General features: G+C 49.1%; 1 protein-coding gene across 8 annotated transcripts in view; it reads left to right on the top strand.

Annotated features, from left to right (window-relative positions):
* SLC2A9 (solute carrier family 2 member 9) overlaps positions 1-23156 on the top strand; it is a 262594-nt gene that overhangs the window by 209257 nt on the left and 30181 nt on the right. For 7 of the 8 annotated variants that reach the window (XR_015250599.1, XR_015250598.1, XM_025921820.2 and 4 more), the window contains one exon: positions 22205-22332. Coding sequence is in view for 6 of the 8 variants with exons in the window: in XM_025921820.2 (XP_025777605.1) it covers positions 22205-22332 (128 nt within the window). In the remaining 2 variants the exon portion in view is untranslated. Of the gene's footprint in view, positions 1-11741; positions 12204-22204; positions 22333-23156 lie in introns of those variants that run through there. The other variant, XM_086705452.1, reaches the window with a different exon arrangement.

A 23156-nucleotide genomic window follows, 5' to 3' on the forward strand; every position in this document is an offset into this window, starting at 1 on the left:
ACATCTTCCCCGACCTTTCTGGCTGCCCCTCCTGTGTCCCCTCCCGCCCTCTTCTTCTTCCGATCCATGGATGCTGGCCCTCCCCAGTTCTGCCCTTGGCCCGTGCACTCCTCACTGCAAACGCTGTCCCACGATGGTCTTCTCCACTAGTTGTGTCCGTGTCCACTCTTCTCGGAGCTCCCGCTCATCCGCTGCACTTCCCTCCCAAGCTCCGGACCCAGGTGTCTACTCCCTTAAGGCACAACGCCACATAGATATCATGTGGGTTCCTAAAAACACGCCCAGTCCAAAATCATCATTTTCTCTCTACATCTGCTTTTCCTCCCGTATCCCCTTATTTCAGTGAATGGAGCCACCAACGACCTACTTGCCCTGTAGGTCATCCTGAACTCTCCGTCCTCCTCATTCCCCTATTGAGCACTTATTATGGGCCAGGCACAATGCTAAGTATATTACCCACGTTACCTCCCTTAACAAGAAACTCGAGTTACTTGAGACAGGAAGTGAGACATTTGGACGTGTGTCAAAAGTGCACGTGGACATAGAGTCCACGCACTGGGGCTGGAGCGGGGGTGGAGAGCAGACCTCTCTTTCTTCTCTCACAGTTTTAATGGCCAGACTCTCGTGGGGGCCGAAGGAGTTGGTATCAACCTTATTTAAATCTGCATTTTTCCCGTTGAGATACACTTACATGATCATGATTCACTTCTCCAGGTGTCGAAAACAAGCTGCTAAAATGGAAAAGTGGCCCACTGTGTCCACACACTGTCCATCGTCTTTCTGTTGATTTGAAGGAGGGTAAGGTTCCCTCTGATAAAGGTACTTGAAGGATTTCTGCTCAGCCCATATTTGGGACAGGATGGCCAGCATTCAGAGGGGATGTTAGGCACCAAAACGTGGACTCTAAAGGAGCAAAAAGTGATGTTCCCCAGGGAGGCAACATGAGTGTGGAAGGACCTTGGCTCAGCGCGCCCCCCTTGGTTTGAGTCCCCACACAACTGCCAGTGTGGCCTTGACCTCTTACCCTCTCTTGTGTCACTTCCTGCACACGTAAAATGGGTCACAGGTGCCCTGAGGATGAAATGGGTCAACGTACACAAGGCAAGTGTGGATGTGTGGCCCACGTGCAGACAACTAAAGGGAAAATCTTCTAGCAGAGGGAATAACCAAGGCAAGAATCTGCCTGGCGTGTTCTAGAACAGTGCTGCCCAATAGAAGCAGAATTCGGAGCACCTGTCTGTCTGTCTCTCTGTCTCTCTCTCTCTTAAAAATAAATAAATGTTAAACATTTTATTTATTTATTTAAAAAAAATTTTTTTAACGTTTATTTATTATTGAAAGAGAGACACAGAGCACAAGCAGGGAAGGGCAGAGCCAGAGGGAGACACAGAATCCGAAGCAGGCTCCAGGCTCCGAGCTGTCAGCACAGAGCCCGACGTGGGGCTCGAACTCACAAACCGCGAGATCATGACTTGAGCCGAAGTCGGACGCTCAACCGACTGAGCCACCCAGGCACCCCAAAAATTTTTTTAAAAAGAGAGAATTCAAGCCACAAATGTAAATGCTTCTGGTGGCCACGTTAAAAAAAGTAAAAAAGAAACCGGTAAAATTGCTTTTGAGAATGTGTTGTATTCAGCCCCATATATCCAAAACATTAGTTCAGCATGGAATCATTATATAACCTGTGTTAATGGGCATTCTAAATTTCTTTTTTTCTATACTCAGTCTTTGGAATTGGTGTGTACTTTATACTTAACAGTACATCTCAGTTCAGACTGGCTACATGTCCAGCTCTCAACAACCACATGAGACGAGGGCTACCGTATTAAGCTCAGTTCTGGAAAGAGTGAGGACACATATATGGCGGGAGTGGCATGAAAGGGAAGGGAAGTGAGAGAGGAGGAGGGAACTGGAGGGAACCGTTAGGTTAGCTGTTAGATCCAAGCACAGGGGCAGAGTGTGGGAGAGTCTGACCAGAGGGCTGACGGAATGTGATTTCCGTTCCAAATGCTCACTTTGGCTGCTGTGTGGGTAACAGACTGGAGAAGGTACGCCCCAGATGTCCTCGGAGAGCTGCTCCGAGGCGAGTCTTTCAACAGTAGTGGTCGCAGTCATCGTAACGCGATAATAATAAGCAACCACTGTCACATCCATCACCCTGTTGGATCAATGCGCCCATTTTATAGGCAGGAAAAGTGGGAGTGCAAGAGTAAGCAATCATCCCCCATGTCACACTTAGTATCACAGAAAGGACTGGGGCCCCTTGCCCTGGCCACAGTTCCTCCCCACCCTCCAGAAATGGCTGGCCGGAGGGAGAGAGGTCCCAGGCCAGGCACTCGGCCCTGCTTCAGGTCTCTGCATTATGTCCTTTAATTCAGGAGCCATACGCTTTGAAATACTGTGTTTGCCTGGATGGCACATCATGGGCCGTGGGGCCAGATTCCTGCAAACCAGGGTTCCTGCAGGCATCTTGAGCTGTCTCACCAATCTGGGGGGGGGGGGGGGGTGGATCTTTAAACACCGCCAAACACGGATTCAGCTCCCCCTCATTTCCTTCTTTTATGTTCTGGAAAAAAGAGTAGGAAACTCACCCGTGCCACATGGCACTGAGAGAGAGGCATGGGCTTGGGGTCCGATCAGGCCGCCCCCTCACTCCTTGTGACACTTAGCTTCCCTGAGCCATATTGGCTCGTCTGCAAAATGAGGCTACCAGCCTCCCCTTGTTTAGTGACAGTCACACTGCCTGGCTCACAGAAGGTGCTGGGTGAGTTTTAATTTCCTTTCTTGCCTCCCCCTGCCCTTTATGAAGTCATATTTAAATGTATTCTATAAGAACACAAACTATAAATTCAGAGTTCTAGAAAAAAATGATGAGTGGTCTGATAGAAATTTGGATTTTCACAAGTCCTCCAAGATGGTGAACACACGGTAATTTAATGATGCCCTTACGTGACTTTCTGGAGAAACTTCTAGAAGTTCAGCCTCCGCACCGCCGGCATTGGGGCTAGACACTCCTCCGTGGTGCAGGCCGTCCTGGGCATCATGCCCCGTTGAGCCACAACCCTGGGATCTACCCCCCAGCCACCAGTAACATCTCCTTTTACACCAAAAATGTCTCCAGACGTCGCCACATGCCCCTGGGGGCAGAGTCACCCCTAGTTTAGAACCACTGTCGTTAGCTGGTGTTTTGGAATAAATACGGGCTCCATGGGGCGCCTGGGTGGCGCAGTCGGTTAAGCGTCCGACTTCAGCCAGGTCACGATCTCGCGGTCCGTGAGTTCGAGCCCCGCGTCAGGCTCTGGGCTGATGGCTCGGAGCCTGGAGCCTGTTTCCGATTCTGTGTCTCCCTCTTTCTCTGCCCCTCCCCCGTTCATGCTCTGTCTCTCTCTGTCCCAAATATAAATAATAAAAAAAAAAAAAAACGTTGGAATAAATACGGGCTCCAGACTCGAACCAACCTGGCTTTTCCACCTGTTGCTGTGTGATGTGGGGCGAGTCTGTGTGTGTGTGTGTGTGTGTGTGTGTGTGTGTGTGTGTCCTCACTTCTCTACTTCTTTCCTTATATCTAAATAATGACCTTTTTACTCAGTGGCCGCTGTGTATCATGCATTAACTCCTGTGATTCCCACCAAAAGCCTATGTGATTATTATCCATTTTACAGATGAAGATACTGAGGCACAGAGAGAAGATGCTCATACAGGGTCACACTGCCAATGTCAGGCAAGCTTGTTTTCAAGTCGGAGCATTTCAGTGCCACACCCTGTGCTCTACACCTGTGAAATCACCTGCCTAGCACACCTAGAACCTGGCCAGGCACATAGTAAATGCTCAGCAAACACTAGTTCCCCTCCTCAAAAAAACAGTTTCAATCAAGAAGATTCTTAGGGTCAGGGTGGCTGACTGGCTCAGTCAGTTGAGCATCGGACTTAGGCTCAGGTCATGATCTCATGGTTTGTGGGTTCGAGCCCTGTCAAGTGTGCTGACAGCACAGAGCCCACTTCAGATCCTTTGTCCCCCTTTTTCTGAACCTCCCCCACTCATGCTCATTCTCTCTTGCTCTCTCTCAAAAAGGAATAAATGGTTTTAGGGGGCACGCGGGTGGTTCAGTCGGTTAAGTGTCCGACTTCGGCTCAGGTCATGGTCTCATAGTTTGTGGTTTCGAGCCTCACATCGGGCTCTGTGCTGGCAGCTCAGAGCCTGGAACCTGCTTCGGATTCTGTGTCTCCCTCTCTCTCTGACCCTCCCCCCTTGCACTCTGTATCTCTCTCTCTCTCTCAAAAATAAATAAATGTTAAAAAAAATTTTTTAATAAAAAAAGAAGATTCTTAAGGTCCCACATTCCAAGGTTGCATCTCAAAGTGTTTGTATTGGAATAGGAAAGGAGCTTAAAATCTACTCGTGACCTTCTCTTGTGCCAGGATACCACACCTGGAGGGGTTTGACTCCGTAAGTGGGGGTGAGGGGGGATGCTACGACAGCGGGGGACGAATCACGTGCTCTTGCTCATGTGCTCAGAAGAGGCAGGAGCAGGGTCTTCAAACCCATCCCTTGGCTTCAAGCCAAGATCTTTCTGGGCACTTTGTCTGTATGGATGCATCATGTTTTGAATCTGTATCAGGTTCCTATTACTGTTGTAACAAGTTATCACAAACTCAGTGGGTTAAATCAGCACATATATTATCTTACAGTTCCGAGCTCAATTGTCTAAATGGGTCGGCGGGCTATGTTCTTTCCCGAGGTTTCAGGGAGGAATTCATCCCCTGGCTTCTAGAGGCTTCTACACTGCTTCCCGCGTGGCGCCTCCTCCATCTTCAAGCTTCTGCTTCTATAGTAACATTTCTTTTTCAGACTCTGACCTTCCTGCCTTTCTCTTTTGAGGATCCTTAAAAGGATCATCCACCTGGATAATCCAGGATCTTTCCCATCCTAAAATCCTTCATTTAATCCCACCCGCAAAGCCCCTTTGCCCTGTAAGGTGACACATGTACAGGTTCTGGGGATTGGGGCGTGGGATCCTCTGGAGGGAATTAATCTGCTCTGGCGTCCTTCGTGCTCTAAGTTTGCATGAGGGGAAATAAAAACTGAGAATATGGAAGGCCATTTCCTCTATTTCCTCTATTTCATGCCTCCCGTGGGCAGCTCGGTGCAGTTGAGACCCTCTGGGCTTCCCACTCACCCAGCCTGGGGCCTGACAGCCAGAACCCCCCTTTGCACCTGTGTGACCTTAGGCACGTTAGCTCGGCATTCTGAGCTGCCTCCTGTCTAACAGGTTGATGCACACCTTACCGATTGGCGTAAGTTTAAAAAAAAAAAAATCTCTGTTAAGTGGCTAATCAGGTCCCAGCTCCTGGAAAGCAGTCGAGAAATAGGGGCTGCTGTAAGGATTCCCTTAGCGGGTCAGCTTCATGCTGAAGAAGGCTCACTGTGGACCTGCCTGTGAGCAGAAGCCCTGCTTTGGGCAGGTCCCCTGGGACTCTGCAATTCCAGAAACCACGCTTGGGAGACTTGAAAAACTTCCCTAACTCAAACAAGCCTTTGGCGAGAGAGCTGGCTCTGAGAGAACATCAAACCCAGTGTTTGGGGGGCTGTTTTCCTAAGGCAGTGACAGCCTCTAATGGGAAGTCTTACCTGCTGCTGAGTCTCATTTATCAGACCTTGTCAGTGCACTGCCTTGCCCTGGGGTTCTCCCTCTGTGCACCCAACTTCTTTATTTAAATACAATATGGAGAGGGGCGCCTGGGTGGCGCAGTCGGTTAAGCGTCCGACTTCAGCCAGGTCACGATCTCACAGTCCGTGAGTTCGAGCCCCGCGTCAGGCTCTGGGCTGATGGCTCGGAGCCTGGAGCCTGTTTCCGATTCTGTGTCTCCCTCTCTCTCTGCCCCTCCCCCGTTCATGCTCTGTCTCTCTCTGTCCCAAAAATAAATAAAAAATGTTGAAAAAAAAATTAAAAAAAATAAATAAATAAATAAATAAATAAATACAATATGGAGAAAATAGAAAATCAAGCTTGTTAGGATTATGCCTGAAAAGGGCCCACGGGGGCTCTCTTTATGAGGAGAATAATACATGCTTTAGTGCATGGGTTTTCTCTGTGTGGGCTCTTTACAGGATTTTTTTTTCTCTTTCACTTATTCTCAGTTACGTCCCAAATGAATTCATTGGACAAAGGATTTTGAACACATGCTAGGTGCCAGGTACTGCACTCCGTGCTGAGGATGCAGGACTAGAGTCAGAGACGTTTTCTTTTCATCTAGAGTTCATACTCTAATTAAGAAGACAGACACTCAAACTGATAATTATAGATCAACCTGGGAAATGCAAATTTAGTGAGATTGACTGTCAAGTCTAGAAGGGAGGAATTGGAAAGATAAGGTGGATTAGGTAAGTGCATTCCTTAGCTTAAAAGTATTTACTGGGGAGCCTGGGTGGCTCAGTCTGTTAAGCATCCAAGCATTCCGGCTTAGGTCATGATCTCCTGGTTCATGAGTTCGAGCCCCGTGTCAGGCTCTGCAATGACAGTACAGAACCTGCTTTGGATTCTGCTTCCCTCTCTCTCTGCCCTCCCCTGCTCTCTCTCTCTCTCAAACAAATAAATAAATATTTAAAAAAAAAAATTTACCAAGCACTTCTTATATTGATCCAGGCACCGGGGAATGACACAGGGATGTGGTCTTTGTTCTTGGACCTTATGTCTCATGGGGATGGAGGAGAGGTCTTTTTCAGACCCCAAACTGCCCCACCACCAATGCGTAGTTATAGAACCTTGGCCATTAAACTAATATATACTTCAAAATTAGTGACAAATGCTAAGAAGGAATAAATAGAGTAAGGGGCTAGAGTCCTAGAAGGAACGGCAGCTTTACTGAGGGTGAATGGGAAGGTCCTCTGTGAGAAGCTAGCACTGGCGGCAAGACTCAGATGCTAAGAAGGAAGCAGCCCTCTGAGGATCTAGGATGTGCAAAGGTCCTGAGGCAGGAACTTGCTTGAATGGGTCAAGGAAAGCTGAAGTGTTGTTATCAAGGGAAGGAGATGAAATTAGAGGGATAGCAGAGGCCCGTGATGGAGGATCTCACCACTACGCTAAGGAGCTGGGATTTTTTTTTTCTTTTCTTTTTTCTTTTTTTGTTTCAGCATAGTTGACATACAGTATCATATTAGTTTCAGGTGTACAACATAATGATTCAACAATCCTGTCCTTTACTCAGTGCTCCTCAAGATACGTGTACTCTTAATCCCCTTCACCTGTTTCCCCACCCACCTGCCCTCTGGAAGCCACCAATTTGTTCTCTGTATTTTTTTAATTTTTTTTTTAACGTTTATTTATTTTTGAGACAGAGAGAGACAGAGCATGATTGGGGGAGGGGCAGAGAGAGAGGGAGACACAGAATTGGAAGCAGGCTCCAGGCTCTGAGCCATCAGCCCAGAGCCCGACATGGGGCTCGAACTCATGGACCGTGAGATTGTGACCTGAGCTGAAGTCGGACGCTTAACCGACTGAGCCACCCAGGAGCCCCTGTTCTCTGTATTTTAAGGTCTGTCTTTTAGACATGTGAGACATGTCTCTTTTGTATTTTGTTTGTTCATTTTGTTTCTTAAATTCCACATAGAGTGAAATCATATCGTGTTTGTCTTTCTTTGACTTGTTTTGTGTAGCATTATACTCTCTACCTCCATCCGTGTCATTGCAAATGGCAAGACTGCATTCTTTTTATGGCTGAGTAACATGCCAGCATTCAGATACACATACATACACACACATACACACACACACACACCCCATATCTTCTTTATCCAGTCATCTGTCAGTGGACACTTGAGCTGCTTTCATATCTTGGCTGTTGTAATAATGCTGCAAAGCACAGAGGTGCATATATCTTTTTGAATTAGTGTCTTGTTTTCTTTTTGAGAAAGAGACAGAGACAGTGGGGGAGAGGCAGAGAGAGAGCGGGGCGGGGGGGTGGGGGGAGACACAGAATCCGAAGCAGGCTCCAGGCTCTGAGCTGTCAGCACAGAGCCTGATGTGGGGCTTGAACCCACGAGCTGTGAGATCATGACCTGAGCCGAAGTTGGATGCTTAACCGACTGAGCCACCCAGGCGCCCCTAATTAGTGTCCTGTTTTCTTTAGGTAAATGCCCAGTAGTGCAGTTACCAGGTCATATGGTAGTTCTCGTTTTAATTTTTTGAGGATCCTCCATATTGTTTTCCACAGTGGCTGGACCAATTCACATCACCAGCAGTGCACAAGGGTTCCTTTTTCTCCACATCCTCACCAACACTTGTCATTTCTTGTCTTCTTGATATGAGTCAATCTGACAGGTGCAAGGTGGTCTCTCATTGTGGTTTTGATTTGCATTTCCTTGATGATGAATGATACTGAGCATCTTTTCATGTGTCTGTTGGCCATCTGTAGGTCTTTCTTAGAGAAATGTCTGTTCATGTCTTTTGCCCATTTTTAAATTAGATTGCTTTTTTTTGGTGTTGAATTGTGTAAGTCATTGCTATATTTTGGATATTAACTCCTTATCAGATATATCATTGCAAATATGTTCTCCCATTCAGTAAATTGCCTTTTGGTTTTGTTGATGGTTTCCTCCACTGTATAAAAGCAGTGTTTTGTTTTGTTTTGTTTTGTTGGTGTAGTCCCAATAGTTTAATTTTGCTTTTGTTTCCGTTGCCAGAGGACACATAACTGGAAAAATGTTTCTACAGCCGATGTCAGAGAAATTACCGCCTGTGTTCTGCTCTAGGAATTGCATGGTTTCAGGTCTCCCTTGTAGATCTTGGAAGCTTTGGTATGCTTGGAGTTTCCGTGGTGCACCTGCCAGCCTCAGAGAAGCTCCAGAAAAGGGAACCTCACTTCTCTGTGAGGTCTCAGCTGGGGTCAGACTCAGATTCGAGCTCTTTACTTCTCAAAGGAGTGAGCTCCCTGTCACTTGAGGGATACAAGGAAGCTTATTGACAGGATTTCATGGAAAGGAGCCGGGTTGACCTGGAGTCCAGCCCCAGCTGGAAAGGCATGGCCCAAGAAGGGACAACATGATTCCTCAAGAGGCAGGTTCTAAGCCAGTCCTGCCCCTGAAACACCGAGTTTTAGTTCTTCTTTGTCTGTTAGCTCCGTCACGTACTCGTTTCTAGATTCTCCCCTTCAATTGTTCACGTGATAGTTCACGCATGATCCCCCTTCGCTGCACACGCCCTCCCCAAGCACCTTGTCTGGGCCTCTTGACAGGGGCATCTCTCGGTGTGCAGGGCCCGTGGGCGCAGAGAAGAAGGTGCCAGCAGCCTGGCAGGCAGGGGACAGGTAGTGACAAGCAGTGAAGCTGAAAAGGTAAGAAGGAGTGTTTCGGGCAGACGGGTGGGAGGAGGAGGAAGGAGGCTCCCCAGGGAGGAGACCACCAGGGTCAGGCCAGCCTCGTGGACAGCTGCAGGCCCTCTCCTGCTTCTCCTCTGTCTCAGTGGCTTTGGCCTTTTCTCAAAAAGGCTGGCACTTGAGGTGGAGGGAGGAACCCAGGCTGTGGAAAAGGGCCAGCGGGAGTTGCAGTCTGGCTCGGCTCGCAGGCAGGTAACCCTCAGGAGCCGGGCTGAGCGGAGCCAGGCTCCAGGAAATGTGGCTGGGGCCACTGGGTCCCTGGGAGCTTTTAGCTCAGCATGAGCGCCTGCCACGGCCTCAGGAGCTGAGTTGAGCTGAGTGCGGAGCTGAGGAAGGCACCTGGGAAAGAAAGATAAGCTCCCCGCACTGCTCAGAGAGACTCCCAAGAAAAGTCAGAAAAAGCTGCAGGGCCCAATGAGGTTGCACGCGCATAGTCTGTAAAGTTGGCCGCATGTCACGTGTTCCGTTGTCTGGGTCCCCTGTTTTCATCATCTGAATGTGGGCTTCCTTCTCTGCTCTCCCTTACTCAGCCTCAGAGCTGGCATGGCTGGAAGACCAGGCGTCAAATCCTGTCTGCTGTGTATCAGGTGAATGACTTGGACAGTCACCTCACCTTTCCATGTCTCGGTTTCCTCGTCTGTAAATTGGGAATAATGTTACCTACCTAGAAAGAGTCGTAGGCACATTAGAGTTACTCACCATAACTGCATAGACAGTCACACTGTCCATGTTCAGCACAGGTGGCTGTGATGTCATTTAAGATGTTTGCCTTGCCTGATGATTTCATGGAAAGTCCAGTAGATCTGGGTTCGAATCCCACCTTCTGCCACTGCCTTACCAGCTGTGGGACCTTAGCTGAGAGTTTTTACCTTGGGCCTCGATTCTCGCATCAGTAGTCGGTTCAGATTATACCTGATGTCTGAGATGATTCTCAGTAGCACCCACGGACTCTGAAAATGTCTGGGTTTGAGAAACAAATCATGTGTTCTCCCCACCCGTCAGTAAAGTGGGCATGACAGCACGTCCTCAGGGACTTCTAGAAGGACGATCCAGGAAAAGGCAAAGGAGAACTCATGATAAGCCTGAAAATGCCCAGCCAGCCACCCCACCCGCCATAGCCCAGCCCACAGTCACATTCTAGAGGCATCAGTCCCAGCCCCATGTCCAAAAAGAAGCAGTTTAAATTCTCAGCATGTAGCAAAAGTTGTTGGAAACCTTCTTCTCTTTCTCTCTTGATCTCAGCACCGCTAGCATACTGAGCTGCCCATAAAGACCACCTCCTGCCCATTAGACGCCCCCGAGTCCCCCTCACATTCAAAGCCCTGTGTTTCCCTTTCTCCTCTTCTCCTACCCAGTTGTCCCCCAGGTAGGCCAACTCAGTCTCAGATGTATGTACAACTCAGTATTTTCCCTCTCCCCCACCTACATAGTCAGCCCTTTTAAGCAATCAGGATATACTCTGGTTGAGATACCACTGGGGTGAGCAGTCAGCCCTGGGAGTTCCAGAGACCAGATTTTCTGTTTTTGAGGCAAGGACAAGGTGGCCACCCCAGATGCCCCAGGAGTCTCGATTATAAGTCAATAGGAGTTCAGAAAAGGGCAGGCCGGTGTGGGCCTCAGTCTCGGGCACAGCAGGGCTTCAAAAACCAGGGATGGGTTTCTCTAGGAAGAGACCTTCACACAAGGACTCAAGGAAAGCAGCTTATTTGGGGAGTGATCCCAGGAGGGAAGCAGACATGTAAAAGCTAGGGAAGGAAAGGGGGGGTGAAGGAAGAGGCTTTACAGATCAAGTTATTTCCAAGGGTGAGCAGAGTGGAATCCAGCCAGAGAACTCCGGACAACTCAGGACATACGCACGTCAGAATCACCCCAACCCCAAAGAAGTATTTACAGCGAGTCCCTGCAGTCAGTCCTGGGGAAGGAAGAGGTGTTAACTCTCCAGCCCTTGGGCTCGGCTCATGGAAAGGCACACAAAACCCCTGGCCGGTGATGCGGGCAGGCGGGGGAGGGGGGCCAGCACTGAGATGCAGAAAGCATCTGTTTGGGCATTCTAGGGTCTTGAGCCAGAAAACACCGTGCACCCGCAGGATTTTAGATCCGTGTAGCCCAGGCACCGTGGCTCCTTCAGGGCTGTAGACCCGGTACCCAGCACGGCCCAGGCTTACAGCAGGAACTCAGTAACTTGTGTCCACTGTAAGAATGAACAAACCAATCCATTCTGCAGCTGGGAAAACCAAGACCCAGGCTGAGGGTGTGCTGGTCTCCAGTTACAGGTGTCCCCAGGGTCCTGGACCTTATTCCAGGCTGCCTTATACCTGCAGCACCCCTTATCCAGGCCCCCATGCTTGTCTGTTTCGACACCCCCCTAGTGCCCACGCAAACGAGGAAGAACGGTAAGGCGTGCCCGGAAGAACGTACCACCAAGCCCTCTGACCTCTGTCTTCATCGGAACGTAGACTCCTGACCACACTGAGTAACAACAGACCATCAGGGTGTGGTTAACCTACCCTCCAGAACCCCTCAGCGTGGGCTTATCCTGATAGACTTTCCTTGTGTTTTCTGACCTGCTTGTCAGCTGTCCTCACCTATTAGGATGTGGCAGCGCCTCATTTTTAATTAGAATTAGCAGAGTCAGTTTGGCGTTACATGGCCCATTTGCTCCCAAGACTCTTCAAAAACATCCTCTCCCCCAGAAACTCCCACGTGGATGTTCAAACCTGAGAATTTGACTTAAAAGTCCAGATTAAAGAAATTCTACTAGAATAAAGTCTTTGTCAAAGCACGCTAATTGGAAGTCAAGAGGGGACTCAATTTATGTTTCAGCGGAGCGGAGTGTTCGGGGAATGAATTTAACGAAGTCGCATGATTGATCTCATGCAAATGCAAGATAGAATCACAGAGGGTGGCTGTTAATGAGACTGAGAGGCACCAAGGCCTTTATCACAAACATTTTCCCAATGTTTTCTCACTTTCTGAGCAGCCGTCTCCTAACCAGCGTCCCTGTCTACCTGCACTCTCCCTCTGCAACCCCAGCTCCACTCTGCATCAGGGACCACTTTCCAGAACAGTCTGATCTGCCTGCCTCCTGCTAAAACCTCCTGCAGACACCTGGGGTCCACCTAGCTCTGTATAGTCCTGTGCCAGGGATGCCTCTGCAGTCTCCAAACAGGCACCCTCCAAACCACTCTTGTGCTCTGCACCCCACCGGTTCCTTGACCACATCATGAATTTCCACTCTCCCTTGAAAGACTTGCTTAATGGCCATTATTTCCTATTTATTCATCCACTCACCCATTCAACAAACATCTATTAAGGGATACAATTTGCTATGGGGAAAGCACCAGTGAGCAAAAGAAACACGCAGCCGGGGCGCCTGGGTGGCGCAGTCGGTTGAGCGTCCGACTTCAACCAGGTCACGATCTCACAGTCCGTGAGTTCGAGCCCCGCGTCGGGCTCTGGGCTGATGGCTCAGAGCCTGGAGCCTGTTTCCGATTCTGTGTCTCCCTCTCTCTCTGCCCCTCGCCCGTTCATGCTCTGTCTCTCTCTGTCCCAAAAATAAATAAACGTTGAAAAAAAAAAAAAAAAAAAAAAAAAAAAGAAACACGCAGCCTACCCCCGAAGAGCATGATAAGCAAAAGCATAAAGAAGTCAAAAGATCATGAAGGATACCATCCATGGAAGGCACGGGTGGTGGCAAAGGGACCTCCTCCTTCTCTGTAACTAGACACACACTCGAGTCTCCTTCCCCCTCCTAGAGCAGCCTCCCTTTAATTTCTTTAGAAGACATGCTTCATGTGGGCGAGACCACAGCCTTGGTCGGGACCTTTGCTGGTTACCTGCCTGGGCAGATAGGCTGGGAGGGAGGCAAGACAGGTGCCATTGCTTACATATCCCATGCTGAGGGCCAAGCCTGTGCTGAGTAAATTGCCCATATATCCTGGGTGCCCCGAAGTCCCTCCACTGCCGGGGGCATTTCCAGCAGTGGGCACAATCTGAGCATGGCAGGAGCTAGAAATTGCCACGAAGGACGTGCACACAGCAAACAGGTAGTTGGAAAGTCTGAGACAGGGAGTCTCACTTCCCGTCTCCGGCCTCAGTCTCCCCACGTGGAAGGTGGAAGGCAGGGATGGGGCTGGACAGTGGAAGCCTGACTTTGCAGCATCTCTGGATACAAAAGGAATGGCTTTTGCTCCTTTAGTTCAGAGCAATGACTCCGGATGACTTGTAATTCTTTTTTTTTTTCAAAAATTTTCTTAATGTTTATTTATTTTTGAAGGAGAGACAGAGTGTGAGTGGGGGAGGGGCAGAGAGAGAGAGGGAGACACAGACTCCGAAGCAGGCTCCAAGCCGTCAGCACAGAGCCCGACGCGGGGCTCGAACTCACAGACCGCAAGGTCATGACCTGAGCCAAAGTCAGACACTCAACCGACTGAGCCACCCAGGCGCCCCTACTTGTAATTCTTCTTTATCCAAGACCAACAGTGTCTGATGCTGTCTTCCTTCTAAGGGATCCCTTCTAAGGGATCTTAGTGATGCCTCCGTCCTGCAGAGGGCAGACTTTTCAAGAACCTGGCACGTAGGAAGTTCTTGATCCATTAATTCCCGCCATTGCTGTAATTGCCCAGGAGAGATGGGGGCCAGGAGAAAGTTAATCTTGTGGTCGGTCTGGCTATTTTGTCTCAGTGGATTCCCAGATGCTGGAAGCCCTGGGAGAAGCTGAGGCTGCTCCTTGCTCACCACCGATGTCCGAGCACCGTGCCTGGCACGTGGCCGATACTCAACTAGCATTTAAGTGATTGCGTCATGGGAAGAAGGATATCTGCCCCAGCTGTTACGGGGCAGCCTTTGCAACGTGTTGCACACAGTGCTGAAGCACTCTCATTTGACCCCCAAAACAATGCTAAGACGTAGGAACTGTCCTCATTTTATAGATGAGAAAATTGAGAGCCATCGATACGACTTGTCTGTGGTCACACAGGCTGTAAGTGAAGCTGTTTTTCTGACTCCAAAGCCAGTGCCCCTGGCCACCAGGGTGGCTGCCTCATCAAGGTGGTAACGGACCGTGTGCCAAGCACGTGCCACTGGTGGCTTTCCTGAGATTCTGAGGAGCTCATCAAGTGCCCAGATTACAGGTGGGGACACCGAGGCTTGCAGTAGGACCAAAGCCTTATTGGCCGTGGAGCCAGAAGTGCCCACTGAGAGTCAGGATGGGACGAGCCTCTGCCGGGGATTCCTGGGCTGCACCTGCCACATGGCCCGTCCTTCCCTACCTGGGAAGCACATGCCTGATGAGGTGGACACCCCCTCTGAGGGGACAGACCTGCCTTCTCCCCGTTTGGCGGAACAGGCACCCTTCAAGGCGAGGGGCTTCCCGAGCAGACAGCACCCCCTCGCGCTGCCCCCCTTCCTGCACCAAGTGCGTGCTGGTGCCAGGTCCCTGCAAGCTGCAGGTGTGCTGACGGCTGATGGCCTGATTTTTGTCACAAAACAAAGCTGTTTGGGAAATAGTGCCTTTGCCCTCTCTCCAGTGTCTCCTAGAGAATGGGCAGGGGGGAGGATCTTTTATCTGAATCAGAAGCTCTTGGTGACCGCTTGTGTGGCCCTCAGCAAGCCATTTTGCTGCTCTGTGCCTCGATTTCCTCATCTTTCAAATGGGTATTAGAATACCCCCCTCCTAACGCAGTTATGTGGACTCATCACATAGATTAGTAGATCCTAAAAATGCCCAACACAGGACTTAGAATGTAAATGTTGGATGAAAATGGACAGATGAGCAGACAAAAAAGATAAAGTCTAACGAAATAAGCACAGCAAAATATCCGTGAAGAATTTTCAAAATTATATTAAATTAAAAAAAATTTGTTCTTAAAGTTTGTTTATTTTGAGAGCGTCAGAGAGCACAAGCGGGGGAGGGGAAGAGAGAGGGGGTCACACAGGATCCGAAGCAGGCTCCGTGCTGACAGCAGAGGGCCTGATGCGGGGCTCAAACTCACGAACCGTGAGATCGTGACCTGAGCCGAAGTTGGATGCTTAGCCGACTGAGCCACCCAGGCGCCCCTTAAGTTAAAAAAACTTTAAAGGTATTTTTAAAACTCCTCCTTAAGGAGAAAATGTGTTTAAAGGATTAAGTGGCATGGGGCACACCTGTGGAGACTATTAAGGAGATTTAAAAGCCCTTATTATAGGGCTTTTCAAGTTGATGATAGTGGCTCCATTCAAAGAATGTAATAATATGAATTATAGAATAGTTTGGACAGTTGCCCTTTATTTCTTTTATACAAAAATGAAATAAAATTTGACATTTTACCCAGGTGCCTGGCAAGAGCTAGAAAATAGAAGAGGAGGGGGAAGGGACTAACGGCCGCGTTGGGGGGAAGCCACAAGCAGAAATGGTAGAGCAGTCTTCTGGAACACTGCAGGCACACATTGCTAAGCATGTTCCATTTGGTCCTCAAAACAACGCCAAGAGGTAGGGACTGTTGCTGTCTTCATTCCGAGATGTGTTTTCCGCACGGTTTCCCGAGAGGCCCCAACTGGATTAAGTTCTGGTGGCCCACAGAGGTGACTTGCTGATAACACACCCTCTATACACTTCCTTCAGTTACCCACACCCTTACCGGCATTTTCTAGAAACAACTCACACACAAAACCCATGTCAGGGTCTGCTTCCGGCGAATCCAGAATAACATAGCCAAATCAAATAACAAGTAGGAGCCAAATAAGATAACAAGGAATGTCGGCCAAGAGACATAAACACAATTTACGAAGTTTTTAAGCTCCACCATACTCCTAGGCAGTAGGTATGGGTCCTGTGACGTGAAGAGAACTCCGTGCGAAGCACGCTGGATACAGAGTGGAAACAGCAGCATGAATGCACTGTCATCTTTTATCCTTTTGAGCCGAGAGGTGCAGTCAAAAGAAGGCAGGATTCTGAGTCCGAAAATCCAACTTCGCATCCTCTTTTGTGGGTGCAATCAGGGGTGATTGGAGTGGCCCAGTCAGGTGGAGGCCGGCAGCAGGAGGAAGTGAAAGAATTCACCCAAAGCAGAACAAAGGACATAGAAGTTTCTCGAATACAGTCAGTGCAAGGGGGGCAGCGAGCAGGACAGCAAAGGAGAAACTGTCTGGCATGAGGGGTGACGAGGGGCTATAGTATTGGAGGGAGTGAGGAGGTATGAGAACATATGGGATTTTCCTTTTTCGGTAACTGTGCCCGGTTATAAGTAGCCCGATGGTCAGTTGGGGCTTATAGTGGTTCAGGGTGGGTCACTTAATGCACCTGTTTGCATTCAGCCCAGGGGGTCATTAGGGGCCATTGCTCAAATCTGTTACCTAAAAGCAGTCTCCACATCTTTCATTTACAAGTGGGACCAGTAACATTAGCCCTTCGTCTTCTAGAGCCTCAGTTTCCTAATCTGCAGCGATAATTCACAACTCATAGTTGGGTTGTGAAGAAAGATCCAGTGAGATTTGGCATCTAAAATCTTTTTGTAAACAACAAGATCCACAAAGTAAAGGGCCCCGACCAGAGATTTTGGAAGAAGGCACCCCCTTGTCAAAATCCTGTGCCAGAAGGGATTGTTTCCAACTGCCCTTTAATTCTGAAGCACGTTATTTTATTTTATTTTATTTTATTTTTTTTATTTTTAAAAAAAATTTTTTTTTTAACGTTTATTTTATTTTTGGGACAGAGAGAGACAGAGCATGAACGGGGGAGGGGCAGAGAGAGAGGGAGACACAGAATCAGAAACAGGCTCCAGGCTCTGAGCCATCAGCCCAGAGCCCGACGCGGGGCTCGAACTCACGGACCGCGAGATCGTGACCTGGCTGAAGTCGGACGCTCAACCGACTGCGCCACCCAGGCGCCCCATGAAGCACGTTATTTTAAAATGAGTGCCAACCGCACACCTACCACAAGAAACACCAATACTTTAACTTTACAAAACGAGTTACCAAGGGATTTTAGGTAAATGTGGTCACGTACAGCCTTCTGACAGATCTTCCTCCCACAAATACCTAACAAAATGAGCTTTAAAAAAGTTGTTAAAAAAAAAAAAACAACCAAACAAACCTTAACTTTGATATGGAAAAAAAAATATGGCCAGCAGCAAGCCAAGAAGGAAACATACCATAGGCTGTGAAAATTGGCAACCAGGGAAGGATATTCTAGCATAGGACATCCTGTCTCCACCCTTCCGAAACAGCACTGACCAGGGAAGGGGATTCAGTACCCCCTAAGAACTCTCACTAACATCCCTGATTGGTGGGGGGACTAGAGTGAGGAGATGAGGCAGCAGTCCTGGGGAAGATACTTTCCCCTGCAGCAGTCCTCCCCAAAAGACTTCTCATTTTCCAAGACTATTCTAATTTGAGGAGACCAGTTGAAGCGCACAAAAGCTGGGTGTACCCCTGACCTGGAATGGATTCTGGTGCGTGTCACTTAAAATCTCAGAGGCCAGAGCAGAGCCCAGATGCTCCAAGTTTGCTCTGCTCCCCAGCCCTAATGTTGGCCTCCATTTATGGAAAAGTTACTAAAAGACAGTACTCACACCCCCAATTGTGATTTGAAAGAAAAGACATCGTGGAAGAAGATCAGAAAAGGTGTTGATCAGGGTGGATGGCAATCTGGATGGAACAACTCATTCTACCATGGCAAGACAAAAGGCAGTGGCACAGGGAATGCACCAACATGGGACCAGAAGAAGGAAGAAAAGAGGAGAGATGAAGAAGAGAAAGAAGGGAGAGCTTGCCTGAAGCATGCAAAATCTGTTTAGACACAAGATAATAAAGTCATTCAGGAGACAACAGACATGGAAGAGGGAGAAAATTAATCCAACGTACAGATAATCACTGTCTGTGGAGTAGAGAGTCCAACAGGTAGAACAGAAGAGGCTTTCAAATCTAAGATAGGAAGTAAGTGAAGCGTGGATCTGTAGTTGAGACAGAGTCACTGTGTTCTAAGAAAGACTGTTATGGGAAGACCAACCCCAGACACATCACAGTTAGTAAACAGTTCAGTTAATAACTTGAAGCATAAGAAAGGATCTCTTCAGGAGAAAGCCAGTTGCCTAAAGGATAAGTATTGGACTAGCTCTAGGCTTCTCTATAGCAACATTCAATGTCCGTGCCAAGTACCAAAACACAAGTGGATATCATCTCTGGATGGAAGGTCTAGGGATGACTTTTGTTTCCTTTCATGCTTTTCTACATTGTATGCTTTCTTTAATTGTTAAAAATGGGTACATATTACTCATGATAATCAGAAAAATATAACAACACAATTTTCATTTTGAAAAACAACAGAAAAATAAAGGACCTCCCAGAAATCCCCTCTGTTTGCATATCACACCCCATTCTTTCTCATTTTACTTTGGATTTAAAGAAACAGTGAGAGGCTCTCAGGAAACCAGGCTAACATTGCCTTCAGACAAAAGAGAAAAATGAATTCCAGAAGTTGGTAGGGCACTCAGATAAAACCATGAATACTCTTAAGTTCCTTTCCCATATTTTAAAAATTGTAAACGTCTTTAGTCCTGCTTGCGTCACAATGGAGTCATTAAGACTCAAACTGGCAGTTACCCAGCCTTGAGTTCGAGTCCCATGGTGGTATGATTTGAGGGAATCAGTTAACTTTCTTATGCCTCTGTTTCTTTATACATTAAGTGGGAAAAATAGTAGTAACAACTACCACATACTAGGCAATTCAATGAAATAACGTATGTCAAGTGCTTTTTACAATATGTGCCACTTACTGTCAGCCCCATCAGCAGCCGCAGCAGCACCATTGTCCTTTTTATAATCATCACCACCAGCATCTTCGTTTTGTCATCATCACTCTTGGCTAAGAGTCCTTGGGCATGTCACTCCCGTTTTCTGAACTTCAGCTAGCTCATGACAAAATGAAGGGAAATAATTCTTTCTATAATAAGAAGAAAAAGCTAACACTTACCATATTAATTATAGAAGCTAACACTTACTGAATGCCTCTCATGTGCCCTACTTAATACTAAGTGCTTAGTAGTCATTTAATCCTCACAAATACCTCCGTGGTAAGTTCCTACTGTCATCACTGTGCAGGTGAGAAGCCTTAATTCTAAAGAGATTCGGTAGAGCTGCATTTAAACCTGTCCTTACTGACACCAGAGGCCAAGCCCTAGCCCGCTGTGCTTTACCACCTGGTTGTTAGGTTCAAGGGGGATCATGGAAATGAAAACCAATCAGCAAAACAGGCTGTACAGAATTCTTATTGTTTCTTGTATTTGCCCTCAGAGGTGGCCTGAAGGGAGGAGAGAGGAGACCCAATGTAGATGTGCTGTGAACCTCAGTATCTTGCTCATTCCTTGTGGGTCCTGCAGACGTTTACTGAGTCCCTAGTATCCGTATCCTAAGTGCTGTGCCAGGAGCAAGGGCCACCACCAGCAAACAAGTCGTGGCCCAGCCCTGAAGAGACACAGAGACATGTGGGGAGGCAGGTGTATCAACATTCTCTGCTCCACCGTAAGCTGATGTACCAGTATAAGGAATGTTAATGGAGCTACCGACAGGTGCTTCCAGACCACACCTAGGGAAGTCAGGGCAGGTGGCACACCAGCCTTCAGCCCTGTCCAGGCTTCACAGTAGCTGTGAACTGACCCCTGAGGGTGTGCCGCACGGCTCCCAGTGGTGGTAGCTGCGGGAACAACCGGGTGTGCGACAGACTGTCGACAAGGCAATATCGTGCTTGCTTAAGACCTAAAGGCTGGTTTTCGCACGTTTCAATGCGTCACGGTTGTTCTTGCACATTTTGATAGATACCTTTAAGATATGGAAAGTCTCCTTTCTTTGTAGTAAACAATATATCAGATCTTTTCAAAATCAAATTTTGAGTGTCTAATACAAGTACGTGAATATCGATCACATATCTACTCTCTGCCCAAGATGCCAGGCAGATGGGGACACTGTCTGCCCTGGAGGGCTCATAGTCTAATGGGGGATGAGGGGATGGTCCATTCTGAGTCATTTTGATGTGCTGGAGGCCAAGGCTTGCTGGCAGAATAGAGGGGTTATAACAGTGAACACTCTGAAGGGACAGGCTTGAGTCGTCCTGTGATCCCTGTCGCCTTGGGTTTCTTGGTTGAACTTGATCAGTATATGTTGTTTGTAACGCTCACAGTGAAAGCTTTGCCTCCATGGGGTGGAGTCTCTGAATTCTGCCCCTTCCTTCCATCCCCACTGGCACCATGCAAGCCCTCTAGGCAACCATGGCCTCCTCCTGCCCTGGCCAGCAGCCTCCTGCAGCCACCACTCCACCCTCCGGTCCCCTCTCTAAACAGCTGTGGTCTCTACAAAATGCAGGCAGATCACATCAGCCCCTACTCAAAACCCCGCATTGTTTTTCTTCAGTAGCAGACCCTCTCCTTGATCTACAAGAGGCTGCTTAATTGGTCCTGCTTCCCTTTCCCGCTTAATACCATTCCTCTCTCCCCTCGCTCAACAGAGTGGCCTCTGCTCTAGACCTTGACCCAATCCCTTTCACCCTCCCGTCCCTCTGCCTGGCAGTCTTCCCCAAATCTTAGCAAGCTGTGTCTCCTCCTTCAAGTCACATCTGACCCATCACCTCCCAGAGAGCCCTCCTTGACCGCTACGAACACCGGCTCCCTCCAGTGCTGAGTGTGTTCCCTCCATGCTTAGTGCATGTTGTAATTACTTACTCATTCGTTCACTTCTTTTTCATAGACAAGTCATTTCTCCCCCCTTCCAGAAGAGGGAATGAATCCCAAGGGGGCAGGACATTGCTCCTGTCGTCCACCACTGTAGGACCAGCCCCAGCACGGTCAACAACCATGGAACCCTTAAGTGTCTTCCTAGAGTCTGGCATTCCCCTTCCACTACCCTTGTCTGTACGACGCCGGCATGTAGATCTGATTGGCACAGTGGGGATTGCATTTGGGGGGTGGTGCAAACAGGACCCCAGTGGCCATGCTGAGCCCCAGGTCCTGGGTCTGGGCACAGGGCCCAATCCTGGATCTCGCTGAGTTCAGGGAGAGTACGGTGCAGACCTTGGGGATTCTCAGCTACGTGTGGCACCCCGAGGACATTTGGAAATGGGTGCAAGCCCCTGTGGGGAGCTCCGGGCATCCAGGAGGTGAGGGGTGACAAACATCGTGCAACTGCACATTATAGTCCTCAAGATAAACAACTGTCCTCCGTCAGTGCCAGTGATGTTTCTGCTGAGTGACGTCCCGCTGTCGGGGCGACTCTGGGACTGGGACCCACCACCCATCCAGTCACAGGGGAGATCAGGAAGACGAATGGCTTGCCGGTTGAGTGAGGGTTTCTGCCCCGTCAGGCAAGGATCAGCGGGGCCAGTGCCGACCTGTGGAGGTCGAGTACCAAGCCTCAGTTCTGGCCCTGCTACACTGGAGCTGGGTGACCTTGAGTAAGTCAAGTAAGCTCTCTGGGCTTCAGGTTTCTCTCCCAGGGAATATGGGAGCCAGGACCTGCCTGACACAATATGCCAGTGAATGTCACTTGCCTTGGAAATCAAGTTGGCATCTATTGTAGTCATCTTGTGGCGGGTTACAGCTTGATTCAGAAGGCGTTGGGAGAGCCAACAGGATCAGTCGCCTCTCACTGGGATGCGCCAGGTCAGAGAGGCGGTTCGTACACTTTGAGGAGTTAGGGGCTGACTGTGGCACGCATTCCCGAAGCTGTCCCTCGTCCAGGCAGGGCCGGCTCTCACGGAAAGGGTGCCGCCCTGCCATATGGAGATGGAGGCCGGCAGCACGACCTTGTCACCTTGTCGCAGTGATTAATCGGTGATTAATCGTGCGCCCTTGCTCTGCCACCACAGGGGGCATCCCGTTCATCCTGACCGGCGAGTTCTTCCAGCAGCCCCAGCGGCCGGCTGCTTTCATCATCGCGGGCACCGTCAACTGGCTCTCCAACTTCGCCGTGGGGCTCCTCTTCCCGTTCATCCAGGTATGACAGCCGAGGGGTCTCTTGCCATGGGATGCCCTCTGACTCGGCACCCTGAGGGCTGATCCACAGAGCAGAGGCCGGGTCTGTCACAACTGGAAAACTCACGCTCTTGGCCTAAGGACGGCAGAAATGCACCTTGGCTCAAACCCTTAATTCGCTTTCTCCTTCCTGCACCTTCCAGGAGCTGCCCAGGATGCCAAGGGCTGCCTCAGAGGGAGTGGGCTTCCCGTCGCTGAGGGTCTGCAGGGAAGCCTAGGGTAGAATCCCAGACCTGCCTTTGTGCATGTGCTTGTCACGGTGCTAGACGAGGTCCGGGTAACAGTGACAGTGCACGCTGCAACGTGCCATGCGTCGGACATCCTCATTGGCATCGTAACCAAGCTGACGGGGTCACCGTCCCAAGGGTGACTGTGACGGACAGGGAAATGCTAACTCGGGAAATGGATACAAGTTCATTCTGTGTAGGTCAACTCGCTCGTTTATTCAGCACGTATTTATTGAGTCCCTACTCTGTACCAGGCACTGTTTCAGGCAATGGGGATAGAGTGGGCACAAAAACCTGTGCTTGTTGGTCCTGGAGCCAGAAAGGGAAGCAGCAGAAACAGATGTGCTATTTTACACGTGACAGTGACACCTCGTATTTTAGAGGCGACACCTCAAGGGAGGTGACACCTGGGCAGAGACCTGAGTGAAGTGAAGCAGCCCAGGAATGGAGAGGTCCAGGCAGAGAAACAGCAAGTGCAAGGGTCCTGAGGCAGGGCCATGCTTGGCCTGTGTAAGGAACAGCAAAGAGGCCAGTGTAGCTGGAACAGAGTGAGTAACAA

The sequence above is a fragment of the Puma concolor genome, chromosome B1 (genome assembly GCF_028749965.1).
Source record: "Puma concolor isolate L17-30 chromosome B1, mPumCon1.1.hap2, whole genome shotgun sequence".
NCBI lineage: Eukaryota > Metazoa > Chordata > Mammalia > Carnivora > Felidae > Puma > Puma concolor.